Genomic DNA, 15,307 nt, shown 5'->3' with positions numbered 1-15,307 from the left:
GACCTAAATAACCAGGCTGGTACTTTTACTATCAAAATGAGGCACAACGTAAGAAGGACAGATGGTGCCCGGTTGCATTTTGAATGTGTTGCTGCACACACTGGTGTCAGAAACCCAAAGAGTACCGGATACCAGTGCTAATTTGTCATTCAGGCTAGTTGTCCTCCTTGTAATTCAGTGAGTTCTCCTGACTGCTGTCCTCAGGACAATCACTCCAATCCAGAATCCTTCCTCTTTATGAGAAGCTCTGCTCACCTGGGTGGTTAAGCAGACCTTTGCAAACCAGAGGCATACCTCTGCATTTGGAAAGATGACCTGGGAATGGGTGTAATAGATCAAGATTGTTACTAAGGGTAAGACGAGTACCTCACTTGCTGTGGCTAAGTTCTGAGCAGTCTTTACAGTAGAAAGCAAATGACAGACAGAAAGGCCTAATTTCCTTAAGTGCTGCTTAGGTCACTATTTTCCTAGATTTAAGAAACCAAGAAAAACATAAAAGTAAAATAACAAAATTACTACAAAGCTTCACATTGAGAGGAAGAAAGCTTTAGTAAAGCTGTTTTCTACACGCCATGGGGAAAAACATTTTGCAAAGGAGTTGAATTGCCCAACCTACACATTAGCCCACTAGCTCCTTCATTTCAGACAAAAAATATTTCTGCTTACCAATAAAGATAGGTGTTTTCCTTCTAGTACGTTAAAACGAACATTATAAAAGCACAAATTCTACTAATAATACAAATTGTCTGAACATGATCACGACTGGTAGTCATAGATATGATGATGAAACAGTTAGTAATAAATTCTGAACTCAATATTGAATATTAACCATCTCCTGCAAGCCCAGTTGCATATGGTTTAAGAAAAGACAGACACAAACTGATTAACAAGTTTGCTGAAATCAAACAAATAATCGAGGGCAGAGATGGATGAGACTTCTTAATTTCAACCTAACCCAAGGGTTAAATTGAGTTATCTAATGACTAGTCAACCTGCTTCCTTTCCGTTACACGCAGCATTTAGCAAATATGATGTGTATTTATGGAAAGCACACACCAGGGAAGCCTGTAGCTGTTGACAATTTGCATGCATTTTTAGGGGGCAATAAACACAAAGCCCTAAAAGGCATCAGTTAAGTTTCATTTATTAAGAGGATCCACCCACTTCTAAAATAGCACGTGAGTACTGTAGAATTAATTTACTGCAAGACTGAAATAATTTTTATTTCCCAATACAAAAAAAAGATGGTGTCATAGCAAGTTACAGCATCTCCTCAAAAGTGGGGCCCAACACACACCTCAAATACTACATTTTTTGTGATCCTTTTCTGAATAATCTTTGAGATAATATTCCAGGAAACCACAAACAAGGATTAAAGGCAGTACAGTTTATCATTCTTCTGTATCATCAATTATAAAGCAGTATAAACCTGCATTAAATTTCTGGAGGAATTGTCCCTTTTCTCATCTTGGGAAAAACTAGATTTGCTAAATTCAACTTTGCTATTGTAATTGTTTGTATCTATTTGGAAACTCATCATCACTCCTTGCATTCAGCGTCACTGACAGAAACTGCTGGTGATTTGTCTAATCTGTCATCTCTTGCCATCCCGGCAAGCACCAGGTGCTACAGGAAAGGCAGTAGAAACCCAACAGTGGACAATAGTGCAATAAACAATTGCTCTTATTACGCAATAAACACACAAAAAATATTGCAGGAGGCTACCTTTGCCAGAGCTTTTCTTCATTGTCCACTGCACTACTATATGAAGTTACATCCATTGAAAGTGATGTAACATCCACACTTATAAATGATATATTTCTTCTATATCATGCCAAATATTTTGCCTCAGTGACCTCTTGTGGCAGTGACTTTGAGAGATAGATATTAGACCAGCATCGCGGATAACAATAATTTTTCCATTTCAGTGATACACATTTAATAAAAAGAATACATGCTGCATCTGTATGAATAAACTCATGGGGTACACAACCATTTCATTATAATGTGATCTTTGAGTAATATATAAAAAATATATACAGAAATAGAGGACGCGTCCTTGTTTTAGCTTAATATGTGAATATACTTACCATCTTCTGGCCTGAGAGGTAAGCTAACAGGTGGACACAGGTTAGGCATGGTGTTCTTCAAGTCAGCTAAAAGCAGAAAACACAAAACATTTGAAAACAATTACTCTTGAAGGCTTAAAATCAAAACCTTAATATTTCCTGTATTACTTCTGGGATCTGAATGTTGCATCTTCTCACCCCAAACACCGAGAGTAAGGATGCAAGGCTGCTTTGCTGTCTAACTCATACATGACACCAGATTTCCCTAAGTTCCCATATTTATAAACATTCCTACAAACACTTTTCAAAACATAGTTATTTATGACCAACTCATTTCAGTAGTTCTGTGTTTTTTTGCATCCCCCCCTATATTTGGTTTCCTACATCATAAGAGACATGGGATTTTCTCTGCTTCCTGATTAGCAAACTGGAATTTCTCAAAAGGAGAACTAGGAACAAGTCAGTTTCCAACAGGAAGTTTTTCAAATTAAAATTCAAATAATCATTCATATTTTCCATACACAAAGCTTCTCATTTCCTAACATTTCTTTCAAACATCTTGTAATTTTAAATAGCAAACAAGAAGTTTCCCCTGGGCATTCATATTTTGTAAAACACTTAGGCTAATCAAATCAGTTATAAATTCTCTACTACAACAAAATAAACCACCATCCCTACAGAAGCTGAAGACAGGTCAGATTTTCTGTTTGCTTCTTCCACTTTGTATTGTCCGTGCACGTAACCAATAGATATTTCTTAAAGCTCAGGAGTTTTACCATTCACATTGACAGGAGTGAAGAATTGGGGCTATCCAGAACTCTCTTTAGAATGCTACTATGTGTTCCTCTGACGGCGCTGCAACCGAGGATACACATATGAAGTCAAACAGCTCCTGAGCAGAGCTGCGTGGGCAAACAGCTCATACATCAATTTAACATGAAATGCGGTTACACAAGTACCTTCTTTCAACAGAATACTGCGGACTAAAACCAAAGACCCTGCTTCATGCTACTGTCCCACTGCCTACAGTAAATTCCTCCTTCAGATTTCACTCATTTTTCCCTTTTAGCCTCAGAGCTTTCTTGTTCCTCTTCCTGGTTCCCAGACGCCCAGCACACCAGCACAACTGACACAAATTTTTGTCTGCAAATATCTCCATTTGCATAAACATCTGTGCCTTGCTGTGTGTTAGGGTGGAAACACATCTGAAGCTTCCTCACTAAGTAAGGAAATGTCACCATCTCTCCTAACACTATCCCCTTTGCATACACCCAAGGCTCCTTTTCATCATCCCTCTCTCTGTAAAGTAAGAAACATACTTTATTTTTAGGTGATTCTTCGTCAATGAGAGGAAAAACAATTCCACGTGGAAGCGTATCTACACCTCTGCCATCTCCTCTTCACGTTGCCTTTCTACTATTCTTCATTCTTACCCCTGGCTGCCTCTCAGCTCCCCCTGCACGCAGGCTCCTGCCGTTCATTGCCTACTTTATCAGGCCTGTTGTTCCCTTCTTCTCAGCGCTAGAACCTCACCTCATCCATCCCCAAACCCACATTGGGGATTCGGGAAACCCCTATAAGCTTCTGTGGTGCTCCTCAACTCCATGCTGTGTCTCCTGGAGCACAGAGTACCCCAAATATCGTGTCTAGTTTTGGGCCTCTCACTGCAAAAAAGCCATTGAGGTGCTGGAGTGTGTCCAGAGAAGGGCAACAAAGCTGGTGAGGGGTCTGGAGAACAAGTCTGATGAGAATCGGCTGAAGGAGCTGTGGGTGTTCAGCCTGGAGAAAAGGGGGCTCAGGGGAGACCTTCTCGCTCTCTACAACTACCTGAAAGGAGGGTGTAGAGAGGTGGGGGTCGGTCTCTTCTCCCAAGTAACAGGCAATAGGACAAGACGAAATGGTCTCAAGTTGCGACAGGGGAGGTTTAGACTGGATATTAGGAAAAATTTCTTCACTGAAAGGGTTATTAAGCATTGGAACGGGCTTCCCAGGCAAGTGGTTGAGTCACCATCCCTGAAGGTATTTAAAAGACATAGTGCTTAGAGATATGGTTTAGTGATGGTTTTTGTCAGAGTTAGGTTGATGGTTGGACTAGATGATCTGAAAGGTCCCTTCCAACCTTGGCAATTCTATGATTCTATGATTCCTCTTTAACCAAGGTTGCACCACCTGGGGAGGAAATGGGTGATCTAGCGGGTAGTGCGCCAGTGCAGGACTTCAAAAGCTCAGGATTGAGTTCATATTTCAGACACTTACAGCGTGAATGAAGGTTTCTTTAAGTTTACCAACACTTTAAAATGCAGTGCATTGCAAGGATATCTGATCTAGCGCTACACAACTTTAATTGGATTATCTTTACATCACATGCACTGGACAGCATATATCCGCACTTCATTCTTCCCCCTTCCACTTAGGCATTGGTCCTTCTGATGAGTTTAAAAGCAGGAAAAAGTACTCCTTATTCAAGTTTTATCCCTGATCCTGTCAACATCGCCAGACCTGCCCCCATGGGGCCTCACTACTTTCAGAGGAGTTCAACAGGGTCCTGCTCTTGTAGACTCAATAACAGGCTATCCTCACATAAAGGGGGATACAGTTAGACAGGTGTTCATTGTCCTTATTGTTTCAGTTATGTCAAGTCAACTTTTAACAAAGATTTAACAAAGGGGTCAGTATCACCCATCCATGAGGAGTGTAACAAATGACAAACCCACTGAAACTTTTCAACAAAGTAATGGAGTCTTTTGTTTCACTATGGAAAAGAAAATTCACTTTGACTAGCTCTACTTTTGATTCCTCTTGAGGAAATAACCTAACCTAAATAACTTCTCTTCTATTTGAACACATGACGGCTTCCTACCACTTGAAGAACACAGTGCTACTTTGGAATTTGGTCTTGTCCCTTTCTTTACCAAAACAGCCAAAAATGAATTTTAAATTCCAGAACAAAACCAATCCTTTGAGGCAACCCATCCACTCACACTGTTGAACAAAAAGCCCAGCACTGAGAAGCAAAGAGCAATGTCCTGACCAGGCCTGTGCAGTGGGACAAAATATATTTAGATTCCAACATCAGCCACAAGTCTCCCATACAATCTACGGAATACAATTACACCTCTTTGAGATATTTCTGTTCCTTTTCTACAAAAACGGAAATTAAAATTTCTTTCCCTCACACATACTTGTCTGTCCTGTCTATTCGCAATCCCTGCAAATGGGTCCTCCATCTGAAAGCTGAAGCTTCTATACGTTAAAGCTAAATAATAAGCTTTAATGTGCAGAAACCAGCTGGAAAGGCCATGTGGCCTGCACCACTTACCAGGCTTTTGATACCAGCCAAATGGGTGTATCCTGACTTCAGCATCCGACAAACTACAATTTGAAACTTGCCAAACACTCCTTGTTTCCTCAGCACACGTCTGGATGCCCAGGCTGTTCAAGGTCAGGCATACGATCTTTCCACCTGCCAGGGAAAGACATGGTTATAGATGAGGAAATATTTATATTATATTTATATTAAATTTATAGATGAGGATAAATTTATAGATTTCTGTGATACGGAGCTTTTCATTGCACTGAACTAGCAATGGTTATGATTACTCAAAAAAGTGCTAAAGAAAGTTGCATAAGATCTGCAAGGGCTTCTAAAGTGCCCTTCACATCAAAAGAATGGTAAAATTTATAATAATGTAGGAAGACTGAAATTATTTTAAAAATAGTGAAAAAATACCTGATAGCTGGGAGTCATTAAAAAAGCCAAATCCTGTGCAACAGGGGTCAGCATCACACCAACGCTCACACTCAAAAAAGCTGGGAAAGGAAAAACCTCATTACTTTTATTATCGGTAGTAATCTCTCTCTGCCATGGAGAAGGGAAGAGAGGATACTGCATAGGGGAGAGAAATCGAGAACCTGTAGAGATGCCCCTCACGATAAGATCACCTCACAGTGGTTCATACTGCATAGACGCTGCCCTACATTTTCTATTTGTAGATGAAATTATGTTCTATCAGTACACATCTACCAGACTACATCTAATAATTTAGATGAGCATTTTGATATCTGCCCTAAAAATATCAGCTTACATTAATTTGGTGCATTATTACCAAGAGATTTAACTGGCCAACCAGCAATTTAATAGCAGTATGAGTAATAATTCACATATATATAATTACTAATTATATACATTATTATTATAACTCAATTATAAATTTATTTTAATTCATATGGTTTTTTCCTGTGTTAAATATTCTCTGATAATGCTTTTCTTGGATAAATACATCTGATCCCCTTCATCTGCATAGCAGGGCCTCGGTGTTCCAGGCATGATTAAAATTCCAGTAAAAAACAGTCATGTCCTACCCATCTGAAACAGTTTTTCTGCTCATGTCAGTCTTATTCCTCACTGAGATCTCAGTTACTGTCTGGAATGGTATACGTGTGTAGAAGCTCTTCACAGAACTTTTTAGAGTGACTAGAAGGAAAAAGAAAAAGAAAAAGAAAATAAAATTGGAAAAATCAGCTTAACCTTGTCATTTACACAGGCTGGCCAACTAATCACATTGTAAGGGTAAAGTTTATGTTTATATGCTACAATGCTCTTGGTCCATCAAAAGGTAAGTTTTGCTTTATCACAGCAAACTTTTGACAGTTAAGCCTGAATATGAACAAAAGTCCAACAAGCAAAGACTAAAAACTTAGCAAAGTACATCGCCACGGGAAGACTTCCAACCCAGAGTTTCTGTTTCTGAGACCTGTATTGACATTAATCCTTCCTCAAGGTCCAAAAACCTTTCCAGAATTCCAGATTGGAAGACTCCAGTGTACTCATGCATTAGTCACCTTGTGCTGCACTTTGAGCTCCCCAAAACGACACAATTAGTAGTTGAGTTCAGTGGGCCTCTACATTTTTCACAGCAAAAGTATAGATTCCTGTACAGTGATAACAGGCTTGTTTGTCCAGTTTTGACCCATGAGCCCTATGAGAAAATCATTCAACTTCCAAAGTATCAAAACCCAAAGATTAAAATCCACATGTCTGTAAGTCTGTATTTTCTAAAAGAATAAAAAAAGTAAAAAAAAATTACACTCAATGACTTTCAATTTTTGCATTGCTTAACTACCATGGAAATGATAATGGCTGCAAATGGTATTGGTGACATCCCAATGACATTCCCATTTCACTCACATTATAAAAAGGTCTAAGGCCTGGTATACAAATTACTTGAGCTACCCTTGGCCTCACTGAATCGGGAATAACTGGAACTTACGTTAAGAGTGGAACTTACGGTTAATATATTTCCATTCTGAACTGAAAATGAAAAAACAAACCCAGAACAGCTGGACCTTCCCCCTTGCCCCGTCACTTTTTATCTCAGAATCAAGAGCCAAAACACTAGCTTGCGTTATCAGGGTTAGAGCACACATTATACATGCAAATCCCCAAACTTACCTATTTTACGATACAATGTCTGTGGTTGCCGGGGTAGCACCGTTCGACAGTTTTCTGGCATTTGGTTGATGCTGCCATCACAAATCTGTGCCTCTGGATAGAGAGTGCACACAAAGTATACATCTGTGGCATTTTGAAGATCTGCCATTCGACAAAACTCATCTTCTTGTGCACAACCTAGGAAGCAAAGTTACTAAGAGTTACACACACGAGCGTTTCTTCGCCTCTCTATTCCTCTTCACGTCTTCAGCGTGCTTAAAGCTGACCATCAGCAAATAACTAAAAGTGAGAATGTCAATATTGTTCAATTATGGCACAAGAGGAACAGGGACAGATTCTGCTTCTTGCGACACTGAAGAGCAGGCTTACCTGGAGAGCACAGAAAAGAAGCTACATCACCGCTAACTGGAAAGATACATTCCCCAGCTGTGATAAGCATTGTCCTAGTGTATTGGTGTCACTGACACTGTGATTCATAAAGATGTCTCTTTCTTTTTAGTAAATTTGGCATGCAAACTGTACAATCGTAAGAGAACTCTGCATTAGTCATGGGTGTCTTACTTTAAAGAATAAAAAGAACAATAAAGTCTACAATGTCTTAGGAATTTTTTGCAAAAAATATTTCTGAAATGTTCATGTGTTACTCAAAAATATCAATAATTTTTCCAGACTCAACTATTCAAGCCATTTGCTTGTAGCAATTTGCACTGAAATTTGCCCCAGGGTAATAATGCACCTTCCCAAAAGAAACAAAGCTGTCAAACCCATTTCTTAATTACAGTGGCAATGGCTTCAGTAGATATATACCTCAACGCTTCATTTTAAACAGGCATAGCTCGACTGGCCTCTTGCAGTGATGTTTGTGCGTGGCTTAGTACTCTCGGTTCTGCCTTCCTGGTACTCAGAGTTAGAAACTCTTCTCCATTTATCACGTTGAAATGTACTTTATCAGTAACCCCAGACATCTGAATTTTACCTTCTCCTTTTACCACTATGTCATCTATTTGGACGGCTACATGTCAAGAACAGCAGAGTGTTGTCTAAGCTGTATCTTCTACTTCTCTTGCCCATAACAGGGATACGCTGGTGACGAATGATGAGTAACCTTTCTGCCACAGTAGGCAAAGATTGTGAGGAAGAAACAGGTGGCCCCATTAGTAACTTCCATGAAAATTTTGTGGGTTTTTCCCTAAAAAAATCTCTACGTCCAGAGTTTCCACTCATCATGATTATAATACCCATTAAAATATTTTAATTAATTATTATTCCCTGTAAAATAACAGTCTCCAGGATGTCTTACGTGTGAGACACCAAAGTACAGCTTCCTCTGCTGAGTACTTCTGCCTGAAGACCCAGTACTGCTGGTAGGGGAGAGAAGAGTTCTGGTCACTTTGTATCCGGCTGTTGTCCATTAGGTAGAAAAGATCCTTTGTAGAATCTGAGATTCAAACAAACAGACAAACAAATGGTCAAATCCACAAAAAAACCCCATAACTATGATCAGTAATAAATTGAATTTATTTGTATATAAAATTCTGCCTTTCACAGTAAAACAGCTGCAAACTTTTCGTAGGGCTAGCATACACCAAATACTGCTTTTAGTAACAGAATTGTCCACCCACAGTTATTGATGCCTGTGTCGGCAATGCCTCCTCGCCGAGCTCCACTGCACAACGTCGCATTGTCAGACTATTTCCACCACCCAAAAAATAGATGAAAGTCACAGTTCCTAGAAATAAGAAAGTTCTCTCTACTCTGTCACACAGCACATCAGCTTAGCAGTGAAGTATGATGCTTCAGGGGATGTTTACAATGCCTTAATCAATCTAGTTTTATTAATCCAAAACACAGTAGTTTCCTTATATTACCTTGAGAAGCTTTTACACCTTTCAGTGTTAAATGTTCTCTTAACATATATAATATCTATTTCATTCATTTAATCATTTCTTCTAGTTTATGCTCCACGGACTACGTTAAATAACTCCTTTCTGTCCCCTGCTTGTGACTTTAGATGTGCCTACAACACTTTATCTCTCCTGAGCTTCCTCTGAAACAATCTTAACTATTTCAAGCCGTTTTCAAATTCATCCCTTTAAAATAAGGCTCCAAGTAAAATATTGAAAGAAATGAACACTCTTCACCGATCTCTTACAAATTTCTTCATAAACACCTTTTTATTCATCAAATGTCATCAGCAGGTCTCATCCCCAGTTACTCCAACAGTGGAGAGATTCCTGTTATTTAATTTTACACGCACTGAAACAGCCAGACAAAAATGAAAATAGTAAAGACACGCTGACGATTGCAGCTGAAATGCTGAAGCACCTACTGGGAGTGCACAGTAGCTTTGAATTTTCTATCAGAAAATAGAAAAGATATGCTACCACGTGCTTTAAGGATGATCATCAAGTAATAAAAGCTCTGTAGACATTTTCTCAGGTGTATCCATAACTTTTTAAAAAAGGTGATTTATAAGTCTTGTTACCTCTCAAGACTTAACTTCAACCTTCAGTTTCTCTTAGTTTGTGTCATGATTAAAATGAAGGGATGGAGGAAGAAGCTGCATTCCTTGCATAACTCCAGGGTTTAATGATATCATCAGCTGCAGCAAGGTAAATGGAGAACCCTGAGGGCTGCACTCATGCCTTGGCAGGTAAATGCAAGAGAATTTCACCCAATGTATTAAGTGCAGGGTTTTTTTTTCTCATTTTTAAGTTTAGACTTTAAAATACCACTAATTATATGGGAGCACCACTGGGTAAATGGGCGCTTTAGTTTCCCTTCCTCTCAAATTACACAAGCAAAACTAGCAACTCGCTTCATGTTAAGGTTTTACATGTATTAAATCACATGCTCAGGTATTCATCAAGGCTTCTCAGCAAAGATTACAGTTCATTAGAGATGAGCCCAAGCGCTCTCAACAGGCTCCACTGCTCTGTTTCTCTTAGGATTATGGTTCCGAAGACCCAAAGGAACACTAGGAAGTCAATACAAATGATTTTTGGTATATACATGACTTAGTATAATGAAGAGCAGACCCTGGAATAACAAAGAAGCTAGAGAACTTCCCAGGTCGCCCACTTTCGTCATGCACAGAAGAAACACTTGTGATTGCAGTTTCATCCTGAGTTCCTTCAAGCATCGTATTTACAGTCATATTGTTGGTAGCGATATATATATATACCCAGGTACCCAGGCTAAGGATTCAATTCATGAGTTTATATGAATTTTTTCCCCAACCAAATAATATTTCCTGAGTCTTTACAGTTCAGTAAGTCTGAAAGAACAAGCTTTCACTGAACATTTTAACACTTTCATTTCCAGCCCGGCCTGGGAAGGTAAAAACCATAAAGACAGGAGACTCACAATTTGAACATCTCTCTCAAAACCTGCATTGTACTTCTTACCCAAGAGAAATCCTCTGGACTTCACAACAGCTATATCATTATGATACATATATGGCAATATATGATATTTTCTAGTTAAATTCCACACCCCTCTAAGCTATCTTCTGCTGCCTTCTCTGTTCGCCCTTTACTGCAATACCTGATAACGTCAGATCATTCTCTGTTTTCAAAGCAGCAGCATTGCATGCAGAGGTTTTAGTTCGGGTGACCATATCAGAGCCTGGAATTAAAAAGCATAGTAATTCCATTTACTTTCATCCACGAGACAAGCTTATTCTTAGTTCACTAAATTTAGCAAACATTTTAAAGTGCAACATTTAGGAAAACTCCTTAGGTAGTTCCACCAACTGATGAGTCAAAAATGACTAAGACCATCTATCTACAAGTAACTCCATGGGAAAAACCTAAACGAGAATGTGCTATTTGGAGGATAAAAGTAAATGCCACATCCACAATCACTATACATTCCTCATCAGTGCTCTGGATGCTGTGTGCATTTCTAAAGCAGTATCACAAATCATTTGCGCAGGTCCTGCTATCTGTGTTGTGAGATTCAGAAAGTAAACTTGCAAAAACAACACATACGTCGTTATGGTGCTAATAAAGGTAACCCTGCTAGTTATGTATAAAGTGCCAAATTATTATGGATCCTGGACACTGGTGGAACAAAGGCAAATGTCTCCGTGATAGCATTTTTCGCAGATAGTAAAACTAATAAAGCATCTTCTCAGACACAAGAATTTACCCAAGTCTCACAAAACTGACAGTAGCAGAATTACTCCAGATTACACCTGGCCCACCAGGAAGGACTGCTGAGTAGTGTCTCAATTTGGATGGTATAAAATAAAGTGAGAATAACATTTCCAGTTTAAACAAGTTTACAGGACACACATGTGCCACTGCCTCCCATTCATGGTGAGTTTTTATAACAACTTTTGTGAGATAACTCACCTCTCCACAGATAAACTTGCTGAAAGGTAGTAAAATTTCTTTCAGCCTCTTCTGCCACCTTAGATGCTAAGAAAGAAAAAAAATTATTAGAACAGCTGCTAAAGTTAAACATGTAGCACTGAAATTTTCAGAAATTACATTAAAAACACATCACTAGACTACACATCACCTTATTTACAATACAAGACCCTGAGGAAGAAGGACCCTCAGTAAGTTTGCAGACGACACCAAACTAGGTGGGAGTGTTGATCTGCTTGAGGGTAGGAAGGCTCTACAGAGGGACCTGGACAGGCTGGATCGATGGGCCAAGGCCAACTCTATGAGGTTTAATAAGGCCAAGTGCCGGGTCCTGCATTTCGGTCACAACAACCCCAAGCAGCGCTACAGGCTTGGGGCAGAGTGGCTGGAAAGCTGCCCAGCAGAAAAGGACCTGGGGGTGCTGGGGGATGGCCAGCTTAACATGAGCCAGCAGTGTGCCCAGGTGGCCAAGAAGGCCAGTAGCATCCTGGCTTGTATCAGGAATAGAGTGGCCAGCAGGAGCAGGGAAGTGATCGTGCCTCTGTACTCGGCGCTGGTGAGGCCTCACCTCGAGTGCTGTGTTCAGTTCTGGGCCCCGCTGTACAAGAGGGACATTGAAGTGCTGGAGCGTGTCCAGGGGAGAGCTACCAGGCTGGGGAGGGGTCTGGAGACCAGGGCATATGAGGACAGGCTGAGGGAGCTGGGCATGTTTAGCTTGGAGAAGAGGAGGCTGAGGGGAGACCTCATTGCCCTCTACAACTACCTGAAAGGAGGTTGGAGAGAGGTGGGTGTTGGCCTCTTCTCCCAGGTGAATAATGACAGGACCGGAGGAAATGGTCTGAAGTTGCAACAGGGGGGGTTTAGATTAGATATTAGGAAGAATGACGTTACTGAAAGAGTGGTCAGGCACTGGAACAGCCTGCCCAGGGAGGTGGTTGAGTCACCATCCCTAGAGGTATTTAAGAAACGTCTAGATTTGGCACTTCAGGGCATGCTCTAGTGACAGAGATTGTAGGGGTTTTTTGTGTGTGTGTATGGTTGGGCTCAATAAACTCAAAGGTCCTTTCCAACCATGAAGATTCTATGACTCTATGACCCAGATGTCCTGGTGCTATTCTGGGTCCACGGTGCCAAGGCTTTATTCTATTTTCCATCATTGTATTTTCTGTTCAGCTCTGGGCATCTCTCTTTTTGTCTTTGCTCCAGAATTTACCTTTCTTTCCAATTATTGTCTTGAATCTGCCTAAATTAAATATTACAGAGTAATATACTAAAAGCAGTACATTCTTGACTTTCGTTAATGATCACGCAGTAAAGTGTGTCCATCCAGTTGGGGAGTTCTTATTCTCTTGTGATTGTACAGATATGGATTTACTTGAGAATAAAAGCACTGAAGTACAAGAGCAGGCTGGTGAAAAAGGTGGAGTCTATAGAAGAATTAAAGAAAAGGAATGTAAATTGAGATAATTCATTGACGTACTTCCACTGAACACTTGCCCTCCCAGGGTGAAGGAAAACATCTTCTCTTTTTCATCATAGCTCACACCTTTACATATCCCATCCATGCCAGATGTTGGTGTCGGACTCCAGTCGTTTGCATTGCAGATCAGCACGTCTGGGGAGCTCATCAAACTACACAAAATGGTACCTAGGTTCAGGCAAAAAGACAGCTGCATCACTCCGATGCTTTGAAGTTACACAGAGATTTCTACCCAAGCATCCCAATTGTTTCTCTGAATGCCAATTGAACTTGTGTCACCGAGGTAGATACCCTTTAGTAGTGCTACCCAAAAAAAAAAAGACAATCAGACCCATACATTCACATCAGAGCAGTAAGGTTTGCTATTCATACCTAAAAAAACCATTTGTATCCTGCTTCTCAGAGATTTCAAGCACATACTATTACCACCTAATAAAATACTACTATTATCTGATAATACCCAACAATGTTCTCAGCACTTTATAGCGTCACGGAGACATATTCAGTCCTTCAGCGGTCTTACAAGCTCAGGCTCTGAACCAAGAAAGCACTTACATTTTTCCTTGGATGGTTTCCTGGATTGGTATCTGATTTCAGTCAGTCCAGGCCTGAGCCTCCCCCAGCATCATGGTCTGAGTCAGGGGCACCAGCACGCTTAAGGCCAGATGTTTTGGCATCGCTCTCTTACCATAATGTCTAGACAATACTCAGTTTTTGCTTTGTATTGGCTGTCACAGCTCAGGCATTTCTATGGTTTTACAATGCCTTCTCTGATTTTATTTTTTTTTTTATGGACTGGGTACATGAGATATGGAATGTGATACTTGTATTTATTTATTTAATTATTTTTAAAACAATGTTAGTCAAACTAATGTGTTTACCTGTATTACTGATCCAAATAGGCCACTTCAACTAACCAGAGCGCTCTACAACACTGATCTTCTCCCCACCCCCTTCTACACTCACAAGGACAGAGAACATAAAAATTTGATGGTAAACGTATAGGAAAAAGGACTTTACAAGATCACCAAAACATTTTGGTGCAAAAATAAAAGAGATGCCAAAACAAAAAATAATTTCCTGGAAACACTTGCTTGATAATTTCCACAGAGAAAGTTTCCTGAAATCCAGGATCAGTTTCCCACTCAAAACTAGAGAAGTGCTTGCCATATAGCAGCCAGTAGCACATGCCTTTATTTGTAAGAGCCCATCTTTAAAAAAATTGAGGCAACTCAATTAGAACCTCACGTTTCCTATATAAAATGCACCTCCAACAGGAAAGTTGATCCCATGTGAGCTCGAAAAGAAACCACAAAAAGCCACCACTGGCATTAAATCCTTAAATTTACTGGCAGAAATCTGGGCTCTAAGTCCCACCTCTGCCAGACACTGTCCATCCCACTCCAACTTGTTCTGCTAGCTAGACACCCAGACTTAGGAGAATGTAGACTGCATTCCTGTATGCAGTAACTTAACATAATTCCCTGTTTAGCATCCTCTTTTCCTGCTCCAAAAGGGGAGCTGATTTACATTTGTACTACAAGGACTCTGTCTGGAGGCACCTTCTTAATTCCCCCATCAGCTGAAAGGCACCAACTTCTGGCAACAGAGACACGTTACATAAGGAGAGAGGCATTTTCAGAATGATTTATCTCATCCAGATGGAGATGTCTAAAGCAGGTCAAAAGAATTATCCTTTCAAAATGTCCATTTGTCTCCAAGAGGATCTTGCTACCTCAGGTCTTTATCTCTACTGCTCCAGGTCAAGTCTTGGGCATTACTCAAAGTCTGCCTACACCAAAAAAATGTCAGTGATGTAGAGTCAGGCACTGGTATGATGTAGACGTAAGTGTACTGTGTCCAAAAAAGATTTCTACTCAGTTAGCGTTGGATTTCTACTGCAGAATTTTTTATCTTGCAGTTAGACAAT

The 15,307-nt window shown here is 40.0% G+C and overlaps 1 protein-coding gene across 1 annotated transcript in view; it reads right to left on the bottom strand.

The window, feature by feature from the left end:
• Positions 1-15,307, bottom strand: part of TG (thyroglobulin) — a 160,122-nt gene that overhangs the window by 91,312 nt on the left and 53,503 nt on the right. Inside the window, exons 27-35 of the mRNA XM_063327567.1 lie at positions 13,378-13,545; positions 11,880-11,945; positions 11,068-11,148; positions 8,822-8,959; positions 7,522-7,698; positions 6,432-6,543; positions 5,800-5,879; positions 5,389-5,532; positions 2,091-2,156 (exon numbers count right to left, since the gene is read on the bottom strand). Of these exons, the coding sequence (XP_063183637.1) occupies positions 2,091-2,156; positions 5,389-5,532; positions 5,800-5,879; positions 6,432-6,543; positions 7,522-7,698; positions 8,822-8,959; positions 11,068-11,148; positions 11,880-11,945; positions 13,378-13,545 (1,032 nt within the window). The remainder of the gene's footprint in view (positions 1-2,090; positions 2,157-5,388; positions 5,533-5,799; positions 5,880-6,431; positions 6,544-7,521; positions 7,699-8,821; positions 8,960-11,067; positions 11,149-11,879; positions 11,946-13,377; positions 13,546-15,307) is intronic.

The sequence above is a fragment of the Chroicocephalus ridibundus genome, chromosome 2 (assembly GCF_963924245.1).
Source record: "Chroicocephalus ridibundus chromosome 2, bChrRid1.1, whole genome shotgun sequence".
NCBI lineage: Eukaryota > Metazoa > Chordata > Aves > Charadriiformes > Laridae > Chroicocephalus > Chroicocephalus ridibundus.
The sequence above is the reverse complement of the archived record's forward strand: the minus strand, read 5'-3'. Positions and strand labels throughout refer to the sequence as shown.